The sequence below is a fragment of the Parasteatoda tepidariorum genome, chromosome 3 (assembly GCF_043381705.1).
Source record: "Parasteatoda tepidariorum isolate YZ-2023 chromosome 3, CAS_Ptep_4.0, whole genome shotgun sequence".
Taxonomy (NCBI): Eukaryota; Metazoa; Arthropoda; class Arachnida; order Araneae; family Theridiidae; genus Parasteatoda; species Parasteatoda tepidariorum.
The window spans coordinates 10,587,721-10,602,177 of NC_092206.1; the positions used below are offsets into that span (position 1 = coordinate 10,587,721).

At 30.4% G+C, this 14,457-nt stretch overlaps 1 protein-coding gene across 1 annotated transcript in view; it reads left to right on the forward strand.

Moving 5' to 3' along the window:
• LOC107454842 (receptor-type guanylate cyclase Gyc76C) overlaps positions 1-14,457 on the forward strand; it is a 216,790-nt gene that overhangs the window by 188,131 nt on the left and 14,202 nt on the right. The window contains exons 17-18 of the mRNA XM_043048989.2: positions 1,009-1,149; positions 5,164-5,359. Of these exons, the coding sequence (XP_042904923.1) occupies positions 1,009-1,149; positions 5,164-5,359 (337 nt within the window). The remainder of the gene's footprint in view (positions 1-1,008; positions 1,150-5,163; positions 5,360-14,457) is intronic.

Sequence of the window (14,457 nt, forward strand, 5' to 3'; positions counted from 1 at the left end):
ATAACTTCTTTTTGAATTGTGTATCGTTTTCGAGCTTTCACTCTTACTTGGTGAAACTATTCTAGAAGCAAAATAACTCCAGCCCTCATTGGACTAATATTCACGAATCTTTGCTCAATAAATATTTAAAGGGCCGTTATTTTCCGATATTGGACCTCCATAAAATTGTACGATTCACCTGACATTTCACATCCCCTTTACAACCAATATCGGCCCTATATAGAATTCTCAGATTCACCCGATATTTTTTATTCATTATCCAGCCACACAGAACCTATATTCACCCCATGAAGACCGATATTGCCCCTATATAGATTTGTCCAATTCACCCGATATTTCACAGCCACTTTACAACCCATATCGGCCCTATATAGAATTCTCAGATTCACCCGATATTTTTCATTCATTATTCAGCCACGTGGGACCTATACTGGTTCCATAAAGACCGATATTGGCCCTATATAGAATCAATATTAAAAATCTGTCTATCCCAATGTTGGTCCCTCAGTGCATATTTATAAAGGACCCATCCAATTTAGCTCCCAACTGGGTCCAAGGTAAAAGTGTTGCTAGTTTTCTTGTGGTGGCGACTGTCTCATGACCTCCCACGATCTGTTCTGTCGAATCTTTTTTTTCTTTCACTGAGATCGTGAAAAAGCGAAATTTACGAGGCGCTCATCGAATCAACCGAGGACTTGTCACACGAATTACGTCGCAGCTGCTAACGTCAGTGAGATGAAATTCCTGAATTCAGTTTTATGGCAGAATATTTCAGTATTTTCTGTAAAACATCCATTAATGAACACTGTTTTTTCTTTTATTTCATTTATTCCGAATTTTAACCAAGCAGGAGCTTTCTGGCGACTCGCTTTCTAAACCTCATACTTTTGCGGTGAAAGTTGTCTGCTTTATCAAGTTCTATAATCATTAAATTTATTTAACTTTTTAAATATCGATAAAATTTAAATACGTGCATAGTTGGTATAATTTTAATTTTTTTTAAAACAGGAAATCAAATATTATGGATAATATGATGTCTATGATGGAAAAGTATGCTTATAATTTAGAGGAGTTGGTTGAAGAACGGACCGTAGCTCTGGTGGAAGAGAAGAAGAAAACAGAAGCTCTCTTGCATAGAATGTTACCAAAGTAAGAATAATTTTTCTCATGTTTAGTTAAAACAATATAAGTCACATACCTAAAATAAGAGAGATAATGGTTGCTTTAAAAAAAAACATTTTTTTAGAGGAAAAAAAACACTATCCCAAAAGACTAGGTAACTGAAAGATATTACTAGACCTTACACATTTACATTGGTCCGTTTACAAATTGCCTTTGCAAAAATTTTTTTTAAACGAAAACTTATAAAATGAACTTAAATGGAACATTACAATGTAGAAAATGTGTTATGTTCATAATTATGATGCTATTTTGTAACAAAAACATTACCAAAAAAGAAAAAAATAATTTAAATATTTAAAAAATTTAAAATACGATTCACTACAAAATGAAGAAAATTATGATCACTGCAAGGCCATCACAGGTTACCTATTGGCAAAATGGCTGTTGCCAAATTTTTTTTTGGAAAAGAAACTTGGGTTTTCGGCCTGGACATCTTTAACTGTTAATCCCGAACTGCTCGGTATACAATTTCGCAGACATATTTAAATGCAGCTCAGACGCATTCTATTTAAATTCTTTTGATGACTGAATAGACATTGAACAGCCAATCGAGATACGTGAATAGTGAATGAATCATTTATATTGCGTGGAAGACTGTCTACGCTCTTGTGTAAGTTAATGGGTACGTTGAGAATGGATCCTTTTATCCCTGACTGGTGATCAGCACCCAGTTCTCGTATTTGCATGAAAGGGGTTCGGAGAGTCACCATTCACTCTTCGGTAGGGTTCAATTCTCTCAACTACTTTGGTACTTTTGTGAGGGACGGGCTTCATGCTTGCGTTTGCGAACGGAATCCTTTCGTTTTTCCGTCTTTGTGTAACGCTTAAGGTATTCCCGTGTACGTTCTTTGGCTTTGGCTTTTTCAGCCTCGGTAAGTTTAGGCCTTATCATCGTTTTTTTCTTGCTTCAACTCTAACTTTTGGGACCGTCTCAATCAGTTTTGGGACCCTCTTTATGTGTGATATTCACCTGAATTAGTGTTGAAAACGATCCAGTTTGAACTGTAGGTTAGAATTTCTGATTCTTAATTAAAACAATAAAAACAAAAATATAGTTCAAATGATGAAATTCTCTTTTACTCAAAAACTTTGTTTATGGGATCTCTTTGGTCACATATCTCAAAAATAAACTCACCAACTTAATGCATAACAAAATTAAAAGTGAAAAAAAAAGAATTCTAAAACAATTATCAAGCAGCAGCGGTCGCCAAAGCAACGCATGCACTCTGTTTACTATAACTCTTGATTATTGTAGTTGAAAAGTGAGGACTCCCTGAAATCCAAACCAAGACTTATTTTGCCAACATGTAAAAAACAGCATAACATAATTATTGCTGCTTCGTGGGACTACTGATAGTTTTTTGATGAGTGTCCTAGTCAAATTCCAGTGGTTCAAGCCTTGAATAAGCAGTTGAGCTAGAGTATTTTATACTCTGTTACGAGTTAAAAAAACAAAACAATTATCCTCATGGAAAGAGCCTGTTTACATCTATGCGTACTCCAAATGGATGCCAATCTCCCAGCGCAAATGTATATCAACATCGCCAACTCTTGAAACGACACTGCATAGCCTACTTTCTGCTCGTTTTCTTATTAATAATAATAACAAATACTAACAACAATAATCATTTGACAAGTAATAAGAGTTATTTAATTTGATATCTAAAAATCGTAACAAATATGCACCTTTATGTTCACATTTAAAGAAACTGATGAAAGAATAATAAATATTGTTTCTTGCAGACTACTTTCTTCGATAGCAAAACAAAAGTAGACGTTTTTTTTTATCTCGCATTTGATTTGTTAAGGGCATGTCAGCTTAAAACGCACCATTTTTAATGGTTCAATCAGTCTAGTCTTGAAAAGTTAACTTAACGTAACTAAAAGTTGATTGATTTTGTACTGAAATTACGTTTGTATGATAATGTGAAATAAAGAAAATATTGCCATTTTATATATTAATAATTACCAATTTTTTATTGGATTTAAAAGGTTCTAACTTAATCAACGAGAAAGAAACATAGTGATGAGTAGAAAATTATGTTTGTAGAATCAATGCTATATCAAGAACAGAAAAATACTTTTTTCTAATATTTTTCGAGAAATTTAAGCAATAATTCCATTCTTGCATTAACCACATTTTCTCTTCCTTGCTTAAATTAAGATCAATAAGGCAAAATTAGTTAATGAATTATTATTCTTATTAGAATCATGTATTTTTATTTTGTGAGTATGAGTTTTATGCACGTTTCAAAGAAAACTTTAAATAATGTTTTTCTTACTGCCTTTTATATTTCTTTTATTTAAATTTTTTTTTCGGTTTAAGAAATATGAATTGGATTTTTTTAATTTTACATCTAATTACTTTTCAATTACTATTTCTTCGATGAATCTATTTTTAATATTCTTTAAATAAAACAAAAGAAAACTAAGTAAAATTTTTTTATCTATTGTCAGAAGAATTTAAGCTACTTTTAATTCTCTAATTGCATTTCCTATTACCTTTTAAAACTTTCAAAATTAATTACAAGAAGTAATCGAACTAAAAGAGACAAACAAAACAATTCAAAAAACATTTTCATTTCTTACAATTTATATTGTTTTTCATATTTTGCTCCTTTTTACTTTTAACTTTCAAAATAAAATTTATAATTACTTTACTTATGTTTCTGTCATATAATAAAATGAAGTAGTATTGATTTCGATTTAATTAAAACATGTTTTATTTTACTTTTTTTGACTGAACTTTTGATCGCGACAAACTGAAAAACTGAACTTTTTTGCTCAATAAACAGTAAAATTAGTAAATTCTTGTATGCTTAAATTTTAATTTTGTAAATCTTTTACTTGAATAATTTTTCCTTTCAATGCTGTAAGTTCAGTGAATAATATATAAATTATTTTCATTGCTTAAGTTACGCATAAGTAATAAATTAACATCTTCGTAATTACCATCTTCGAAAGAAGAAATACAATACGTCAATTAAACTTTGGATACACGATCTAATGATGATTTAAAATTTTCTGAGGATATTCCGTAATGGACTCTCCATTAGAAGAAATACAGCTCGTCAAAAAAGTTTTGAGAAAACTGGTTTGATTTCGACCTAAAATATCTTGATGGTCCACAATGATCGTCTTCAGTAGGAGAAATACAATACGTCGTCAAAAGTTTGGGAACACTACTCTAATCCTGTCCTAAAATATCTTGAGGATGTTCCGTAATGACCGCTTCATTAGAAGAAATACAACTCGTCAAAAAAGTTTTGAGAAAACTAGTTTGATTACGACCTAAAATATCTTGATGGTCCACAATGATCGTCTTCGATAGGAGAAATAAAATACGGCGTATGAAGTTTGGGAACACTAGTCTAATCCTGTCCTAAAATATCTTGAGGATATTTGTTCCGTAATAACCGCTTCATTAGAAGTAATACAGTTCGTCAAAAAAGTTTTAAGAAAACTGGTTTGATTACGACCTGATATATCTTGATGGTTCTTAATGATCGTCTTCGATAGGAGAAATACAATACGTCGTATAAAGTTTGGGAACACTTGTCTAATCCTGTCCTAAAATAACTTGAGGATGTTTCGTCAAGCAATGCATCAAAAATACTATGATAGTTTTGTAATCCAGACTTGCAAATATTACATTTTTATGCACAGTACGCCAAACTAGCTTCTCTGTTGAATTCCATAAATGTTGAATATTGGTAGTCGTAAATTCAGAATTGTGTCGGCTGTTCAACCTCGGTAATAAAATGTGAAATAAATTAGGCTTAATTTCTTTTACCTTTTAGAAGTAAATTAGGCTAATTAAGCAACAATTGGTGTTTTTTTTTTATTGAGATGAGATTTTTTGAAATGAGCTGAAAAAATATCAAATTTTTCAGTTATCCTTCCGCGTTGCAAGAGCCTTGTTATTTAATCAGCCACTTACTAAACTAGCCGCATGTTTAAGATTTTTTTCTTTCTTCGCAGATCTGTTGCAACTCAGCTATTGAGGGGAGAGGCTGTATTACCAGAATCGTTCGATGCTGTGACGATATATTTTAGTGATATTGTAGGTTTTACTGCAATGTCCGCAACTAGTACTCCGATGGAGGTAAGTCAAATGGATACTAAAAATATTAGAACATTATTTTGTGTCATTAGAACATTTATTTTGCATTATTTTGTGTATTTTGTGTGAACATTATTTTCAGAATATCAGTAAAATGTTAGTTTTACTCTTGATATATTTTTTGGCTAACCATTAAAATAATAAATGAATAATAATGAATAGTAATAATTAATGAAATCGTATAATAAAAATGATAAAATTCCAATGTAAAAGCAATTTTGTGCTTTAAAGGAATTCTTCTAAATTGGTTCTGCACCTTTCGATGGATTAATTTATCCTAAAAGTTATGTTACCTGGAAATATATATTTTTTCTCCACATATTTTCTATTTTATAATTTTTATTTATTCATTAATTTACTTTTATTTGCATCTCTTTCTTTTTTCTAATTTTTTTCCTATGTCATTCATTCGAATTCATTCTTGTTCTTTTTCTTTTAAGTATGTAAATCAGTATTCAGGGGTCTGTCCAGACATTTTGTGGAAGGTCCGTTTTTTGTAAAATTGTGAAAAAATGACTCGTAATTTGTGAATATAAAATAAACGATGAGTCACGTTCTTTCAACTGGTGTCATGCTTTTGTGAATTTGTGCAAATAGGGTCTTGTTATTGCAAAAAACCTTTTAAAGGAGTTTTTAAATTGGAGAAAGACGTACAAGATTATACCCAATACTGTAAAATTATAATAATAAAAAATTAAATTTTAAAAAATAAACAGCAATTGCTGCTATTAAATTAGAGATAAAACATACAATTATTTGATATTTAGCCTATACTGTCGAACGCAGTATTCATTTCGGACGAATAAAGGAAGAAGCGTCTGCAGGAGACTAAACTTAGTTTGTTTACATCTGTCTTCGCCCCCCCCCCTCTTCCTGGGAAGGGTTTATTCGATTAACAAGACAATAAGACAATGAAGATAAACAAATTTGTGAATTGTCTGATTAAAAGATAAATTATTTTGTGAAGGGTCCGTTTTTAAATAAAAATATTTTTTTTATGAAAAGATATTTTGTGAAGGGTCCGTTCTTCTAAACAGACCCCTGGTATTACACTAATGTTTGCGAAAATTGCAACACCATGAAGGTATTGTCCAAAATTAATGAAATTTATTTCGTTAATTTTGGGGTATAGGGGTACAAATAAATAATAAATGATCGAAAAAGGAAAAAAAAAAAAGCATCGAAATCAGTAATTTGTGTGTCCGTCACGCTGGAGCAATGAGATCCTGTACACGTCGTGAGATTGAATCATACAGGCTCTGAATGTAATTTTATTTTATAACCGTCGTTGAACAACCGGGCCAATTTTGGGTTTAAGACTATTCATGTTCAATTCCATTACATTGTAATTTTGAACCCAATCCAGAAGACAAGGGAACTCAAGTATTAGGAGACATTTGTTTTTGTGGCGGACTTTTTGAGAGAACTAACCCGCATTTGCATTGCAGGGAGAGGTAAATCACGAAACCCTAACACGGTTAGCCCGACGGCGATGAGATTCTAAACTATGATTCGTCGACCACTGAGGATATTTTACGTCATCATCGTGGTTCGGTACGCCACGGGAGCGGATTTCATATCGACCAACCTTCGCTCGGATTCGAATCCGGTTCACCTCATTGGAAGGCTCTATCCCCTGAGCCACCACGACTCTCTGGATGGAATTCTGGGGAATGGTAACTTCCACATGGCTTCGACTTGACGTCAAAGTTCAGTCTAATTGTGTGCCCCGACGAGCTATACGAGCGAGTCCCTGACCGATGGAATTATTCAAAAGCTCAATTGACTGCATATTCGAGGAATGATATATCTAACGACATGTATGAGGAATAATCTGGCCATGATAGAAGCGAAACCAGTTTGCGCAATAAAAAATGTTTGTACAGTCTTGAAATCATGTGCGTGGGCATTATTAAGCTAAAATTCAGATACTGAAATTCATCCATGAATCAACAAAAAATGAAAGACTAGACAAGAAAACATTTTTGTTACAATTGGTAAACAATATTTAGCTTATAAAGTGAGCAAACGTTTTGCGCATGCTTAAGAACAAATTGTTCTCTTCTTTTTATTTTAACACTTCTCCTTTACTAATTCTAGTAGTTTTCACCATCTATTTATTCTCTACTGCTAGATAAATTAACGAATTTACTAATCCTAGCTGTAAAAATAAGCAAACGATATTATCTGAAGATATAAAATTGTATTGTCTTTTTTTTTATTTCAGATAAAAATATAAATTTACGTAAAATTGTATATTGAATCCTATGGTATTCATCTATTTATTTACAATTTATTCAGGTACCTGCTAAATTTTGGAACTCCATTCTCGTTTTCGATATTTATAGAATTACCGAATAGTTGTGTCATATTTACTCATAAAGGCGAGAAAATTTCACAAGAAACTTACATCGAACTGTTGATTAAATAACATACTACGAATCGTCGTAACACTCAGTTGCTATGGAAACGAATTAGAAATTAGCTTATCTGGGATGTATTTGCTGTGTGCATTATTCCTTAACCGTTAATACTTCAATTGACGAATGTCTGTCACCTGTCTATCTATAATATATTCAATTTTCTATCGAATTCAATTGAAATGAAATTAAAGTCTAGCATTTCAAAAGTTTCTAAATTAATTGAAAAAGGAAGATTTCTATAATTATATTCTCTAATTAAAATGTTATTATTGCGGGCATGTCATTTTTTGTCTTTTTTTAAAGTTGAATAGTTTAGTTTATCGAGAACTGTTAGCAGAAGAATTATTCTTTTTTTTATAGCCGTATAATTTTTAATATGAAAATGAGCATCTCACTTTCTTTGAATTTTAAATGAGTTTTGAGAAAAATCAGTATTTTTTTTTACTACGTTTCAGTTTTATTTTGTTTCTAGGAAAAACTAATAGCAGCAAAATTATAATTGTTTACTGCCCACGTATTTAAATAAGTATGTCTAAAGATTTTTGCCTTTTATTTGGAATTTCAAACTAATTTTGGAGTTATTAAATTTAAAGTTAGCTCTTCAGGTTATCTCGATTTATTTATATATAATTCCAAAAGACTGGCAAAGTTTCACAGTCTTCTTGTTTTATGGTAGATAGCGTATCTAAACCGTCTACTTTCAATAAATATTTTTTTTTGTGGAAATATTGATACTATTGTGACACGATGTTAATATTTATGCAAGTATAAATCTAAATTTCATTTTTAATTTCTTCAGTCTTTTCCATGGTTGTGATTTTGCTTCTGTGTTTGACTAAGTAATATATTTTTTCCACTTCGTAAAAAAACTGCAAAATATGGTTTAATAAATATATTGCGAATAGAAATGAACTTATAACAGTTTAGGGAGAAGTTTTGAGGAAAAGAAATGAAAATTTGTTTACATTATACGAAAAGAGAACGAAAAAAAAAATCCTCATGATATAGTCGATTATTGTATATTACAGCTAAGATAATTTATCAAAATCAGTTATTCTACTGATTACCAAGGGATCTTTTTGGAAGAAATTTGGGTCCTATACCTAGTAAGCTCTTCGTTTATTTGAAAATAAAATTTTTTGGTGGAACAACAGAAGCGTTTTTGTGATGTCTATGTATTATACGAGGGTTGTAAATTAAATAGTAGCAACTTAACCTTGAAACTCACAGAAGGGTGGGCATGCGCAAATAGGATATGGGAACGATGAGGTGGCGCTGTTGTCGATGTGTAGAGTGCAAAAAACAGTCTTTCTGCTTAGAAGGGTAGTTGTTGTGTGGCGTTAAAGTGAGGAGTTTCGTTTCCATCGCTCTAAAGCATGTTTTCAAAAGGCTTAATGACGAAAAAGACGAGATACTTGAACCCATCGTGCTACTGTCCAATACGGTAAAGCATTTACCCCACAGGCTTCCACTAATCCTCGTTAGCATTCTGTTGCATTTTTACCACGGGCAACCTCGATTTTAAGCGACGACAGCTGATCACCTTTTGAAAACATGCTTTAGAGCGATAGAAACGAAACTCCTCACTTTAACGCCACACAACAACTACCCTTCTAAGCAGAACGACTGTATTTTGCACTCTACACATCGACAACAGCGCCACCTCACCGTTCCCATATCCTATTTGCGCATGCCCGCCCTTCTGTGAGTTTCAAGGTTAAGTTGCCACTATTTAATTTACAACCCTCGTATTTATCTAATTATTATATATCTAATAAGATATTTTGTGTTATCTTTTGTGATCTATCTAAAATATCAAATTATTGCAGCAACAAAACTTTGAGATTTACGGAGATCGTTAATGTGCTCGTTGCGTAGAAAAATTGCGGAGCACTCTTCTCTGGTAAAGATTTCTCGGAATATAAAATGATAGTTAAATAGCAAATTATTTAATTTTTAATATTTTACCATATTCAAATAAAAGAGTCAAATCACCACAAAAAAGATGGTAATCAAATTAGCTGCTTATACCTTAAACAACCTGAATTTTATAGCACCATCTAAGTCAACCTAAGGGAGCCACTTAGTTTCTTGCATCTGGGTATTTACTTGAGATAAGTATTGAGAGATTAGTCGATAGGGCTGATTACCAACAAACGGAGGTAATGTAATTTTACACTGCAGAATACGAAATTTGAGCAAAATCGGTTGAATAGTTCATTGGAAATTGAATCTCAAAGGTTTCAGATATTTAAAATTCAATTTCTCAAGATCTATTCGACCGATTTTATTCAAATTATTTTGCCTTGTAATTTTCGCCAAATTTTGTATTTTTGAATTTTGCCCGTTTTTAAATAAAACAATAACAAATAGTAAATACTTACTAAAAGTTATACTTTGCGTGGAATTATCTTTGGGTAAACGAATTTTATAAATGTGTGCTGAAATTTTTCTGCTCATTTAAAGAGTTCTCGAGATATAGCGAAATAGGCAAACGTAAATCAACATTAAGGGGTACAAACTTTGGAGCACTCTCTTGGACAAACTATATTTTGGGGCAAAAGTCCTAATACGTCGAGAAAAAGGTATGTTTATTCGAAGAAAGTACGTTTTTGTGTCTGATTTCGTAACTTAAGATATCATTTGCACTTATTAATTAGCATATTTAAGGTCGCCCTCTTGAGCCATTAAGATTGAATCCTAGAACGTGAAGATCCGATTACTAGATCAAAGGTTATTCAGAGTAGTCCATTTTTCCTGTGCGCACATTTTCAGGCTATCGAGCGGTTAAATAATTGAAATGTATGATATTAGACTATATTTAATTCTGTCTAGCACGTAAGCTCTGATTTATTAGAAATTAAATGTGCATTAAATAAAGTATAGTACGAAAATTCTTCTTGCCATTAAATTTCTTCGAAACTAATATTTCAAAGTAAGTAAGCTTGTTATAAACATGATATTCTAATATACTTTTTTTCCGCTCTTCGTGGCAAATCTCAGGAAAAAAAGAAGATCTTCAACATTCCTTAAGTGACACATTTTTCGCTCGATTTACCTAATCGAACGTCACCTGGGGAAAGATTAATCACTTTCACACTTCCTCGAAGCAATTGTCTTTTTCACTTCATGTGAGAATTAAATTATGAAAACATGGCTAATGACTTTTTCTTTGTCATTTTCTGACAAGTTTCAGATTTTAAATTTGTAAATGCCATGTCAAAAAATATGTTTACAAACTTTCCTAATTTTTCAATGAATATTTAAATATTTTTTACGAGCATAAAAGGTATTGTAAAAGAAATTTATGTTAATCTTGTGGTTAAAGAACTTTAGTTCTCAGTCTTGGTAAAAGAATTCTAGATATCAATCTTTTTTTCTGATAAAAATCCATTAATGAATAAAATTCAACTTTAGTTATCGTGTTTAACTTTTGTAATAATATGCAGTTTATTTTATTCTTCTTTCGAATATAAAATTGATTTCTTGTATTTCGTTTTCTGTTCGTAAAATGCTTTAATTCCACTGCGTAATTATTATGAGGGGACCGGAAAGTAATGACGTTTCTTTGCATTTGATATTTTGTTATCGAGATTTTATTTTTTAATCAATAATGTATTCTCCCTCGTTAGAAACAAACTTTCAATGCCGGAGCGAAAGTGAATCGAAAAAAAAAAGGAATTGATTTTTAAGACTTGCGAATATTTAATGCGCCGAAACGAGATTACTTCCCGATCCCCCTAATATTTTTACTTTTATGTTAGCGTGCAGAATATTTAATTAAATGTTCGAATTTCGAGTTATTTTGCTTTAAGAAACTCAAATCTCAATTTCCTTAGTTTGAAATTTAGCATTTTTAACTATTATTATTTACATTTTTAATGCCGAATTTTTAATTTATCTTTCAAAGTTAAAGTAATTCTCTAGCATTTCGTTTTCTTTGTAAAAGAAGCTTTTATCTATTTTTTTTAATCAGGAATTTTTTTCTTCCCATTTGAAGTGATGTGCAAATTATTTAATTCATTTTTCTGACGATTGTTTTTAAATTTGTAAATATATTGTACTTTAAAACCAAAAAGTTTTTGCTCACAAACTTCTATATTTTTACATGGATTATTTTTAAAACTTTCATATTTTTGATTATTTTTATAAATTTCACATTATTTTTTGTTAAAAATTCATTATTCTAATTTTCGTAACGATGAACTAATTTTTGTAAACCTTTGTCAAATATTTTTTTTTCCAAATATTAAAATATTTGCTACTATATTTCTTTCTTTGTAAAGGAAGCTTGGATCTCAATTTTTTACCGTTGCGGAATCATAATTTTTTTTTCACTTTCGTAATTTTCTGCAGAATACTTAATTACTTTTTTGATCAGAAAGATTTTAAGTTTAAGTTTGCAAACGGAGCTCGTATCTCAATTTCGTCATTTTTTTTTACTTATTGTTATTAACTATAATTTACTTTTTCAAAGATGAACAGAAAGTTTTTTTTTTTTTTTTTTGGAGCTTTAGCCGNATTCTAGAAGTTTTTTTTTTTTTTTTTTGATTATCAAGTAATTTACTGCATTGTTAGAATTTTCATTCTAACATCACAGTAAAATAACCTGCAGCAGCATATCCATCCGATTAACCGTAAAGTTTACAGTAAAGGACATTATTTACCTTTACAATTTTGAAACCATTTACAACTAGTATGGTTATGAAACCATGAATACAAAACTCTGTTTTTTTAACCATTTACAACTAGCACGGTTTCAATACCGCAAAATATTACTACATAAAAGAGATAGACTTTTCGTTAGGTAATGGACATCGGACAGTGCCTGACACAAATTGGGGTGTGTAGGACAATGGAAACGCAATATGTAGTGAAGGAAATGGAGTAAATCTTGTTTTGTCAGCACTGGGACTCGAGCCCAGTTGACAGACTAGCCCTCTCGGCTACGATATGTACGCACTTTCAAGGAACTAAGTAGCTTCATTAGGTGAGCTTAGCTGGTGTAATAAAATTCTGATTGTTTAACCGTATTAGGTGAAAACAATTAATGAACGGTTTCTCTCACAGTTAACAGTTTGAATACCATTTTATTTATGGCTATTTGACTGTTTTGTGTGAATATGGTAAAATAACAATTAAATAAATTGTCATTTAACCATTTTTTTCTAGAAATGTCTAATAGAATAGTATATCGTTTTTTTTTTTTTTTTTCATTTTTTTTCAAAGAAGCTTGTATCTTTTTTCTTTTTAGCTAAGAAAGATATTTTATTATTTTTTCTTACATTCGAAATAATATGTAAATTATTAAGTTCATTTTTCTTTGTCCTCTCTGGAAACCTGTAATTTTCCTCTCTGGAAACACGTATTTTAACACCGAAAATTCTGTTTACGAATTTGTTTCTAATTCTGCAAATAATATTTCATTCATTTGTCCATTATAAAATTGTAAATCTTTATTTTTCTATTGGGTAAATGAAGTTCATATCTCAACATTTACCGACTAAAAATTCATTATTCTCATTTTCGTAAATATTTACCAACTTTTGAAACGATGTGCAGAACATTTTATTCTTATTACGAATACAAAATTATTTTCAAATATTTCTCTTGACACTGACATTGAAACTTTACAAGACTTTCAATGCAATCTTAACTCGTTTGTTTTGAAACAAAGCTTTTCAAAGATCTATTGTGCTTCTTTTCTTTTCGAATTTTATGGATCAAGCTATCAAGTGTCTTTGATAATAAAAATAGTAAACAGAATTTTAACAGAAGTAAATTAAAAAGAATTGATATTCTACTGCGCAGATTGTTTATTTATCCCTTCAAACTGATTCGCATCGTAGTAAAAACAGCTAAGAGTACTAAATTTTAGGTTTGAAAATTAGCTAAATTATTATAAGTAGAAAAATCAATTAAATTGTAATTGTTAATAATTTTCTTGAGGTTCTTAGTTCTTAGATGTATTTCGAACTATCGAAATAAGTTTTCAAACTATCCTCTAATTTGAAACATTCCTTGCATCTTCATTTACTTTACTTCGAATTTAAAAAATATTTTTATTCGTTTGAAACGACATAAGTTTATATATTGAAAGCAATGGTATATCATTTGCAGATTGCATTGTGTTTTTTACTCCAAAACAGATTCATATCTTTTCTTCCTCTTGCTTAAATTTCTTTGAGTAAGTAAACATTTATTCCGCGAGAACAAATTTTTATTGTCAACAAATGCTATCGAGTGAATTTTAATTTATTTCGATGCTTTGGTAGAAAATAAATTCATTTCATTTTACTTGTCTTTGATCTTGTTGAAAGAATCCATGAAATATTGGAAATATATATATATATATATATATATATAAGTTCAAAATTATGAATAAAACTAAGAAAAATTAAAGACATATGAAAAAAAGGGGGGGGGGATAATAAGTAAAAAAATAACAAACAACAGTTTAAATTTAAAAAAAAGGGATGAAATTTTATCTAAAAAACCGAAAAAAAAAGATATAATCTTTTCTTCAGCCCACACGATTATATCCGCAAAACAGAGTGCTTTCTGATATTGTATCAATAAAGCCAAAGCAAAATATATTAATACAATAGTGTAAGGAGCACTCAAAAAATTTATTATAAAAATAACAACAAATTAAATAGATCACAAAAAGTAAAAATAAGTAAAAATAACATGTAAAAACAGATAATAAAATAAAATAAATGATATAGG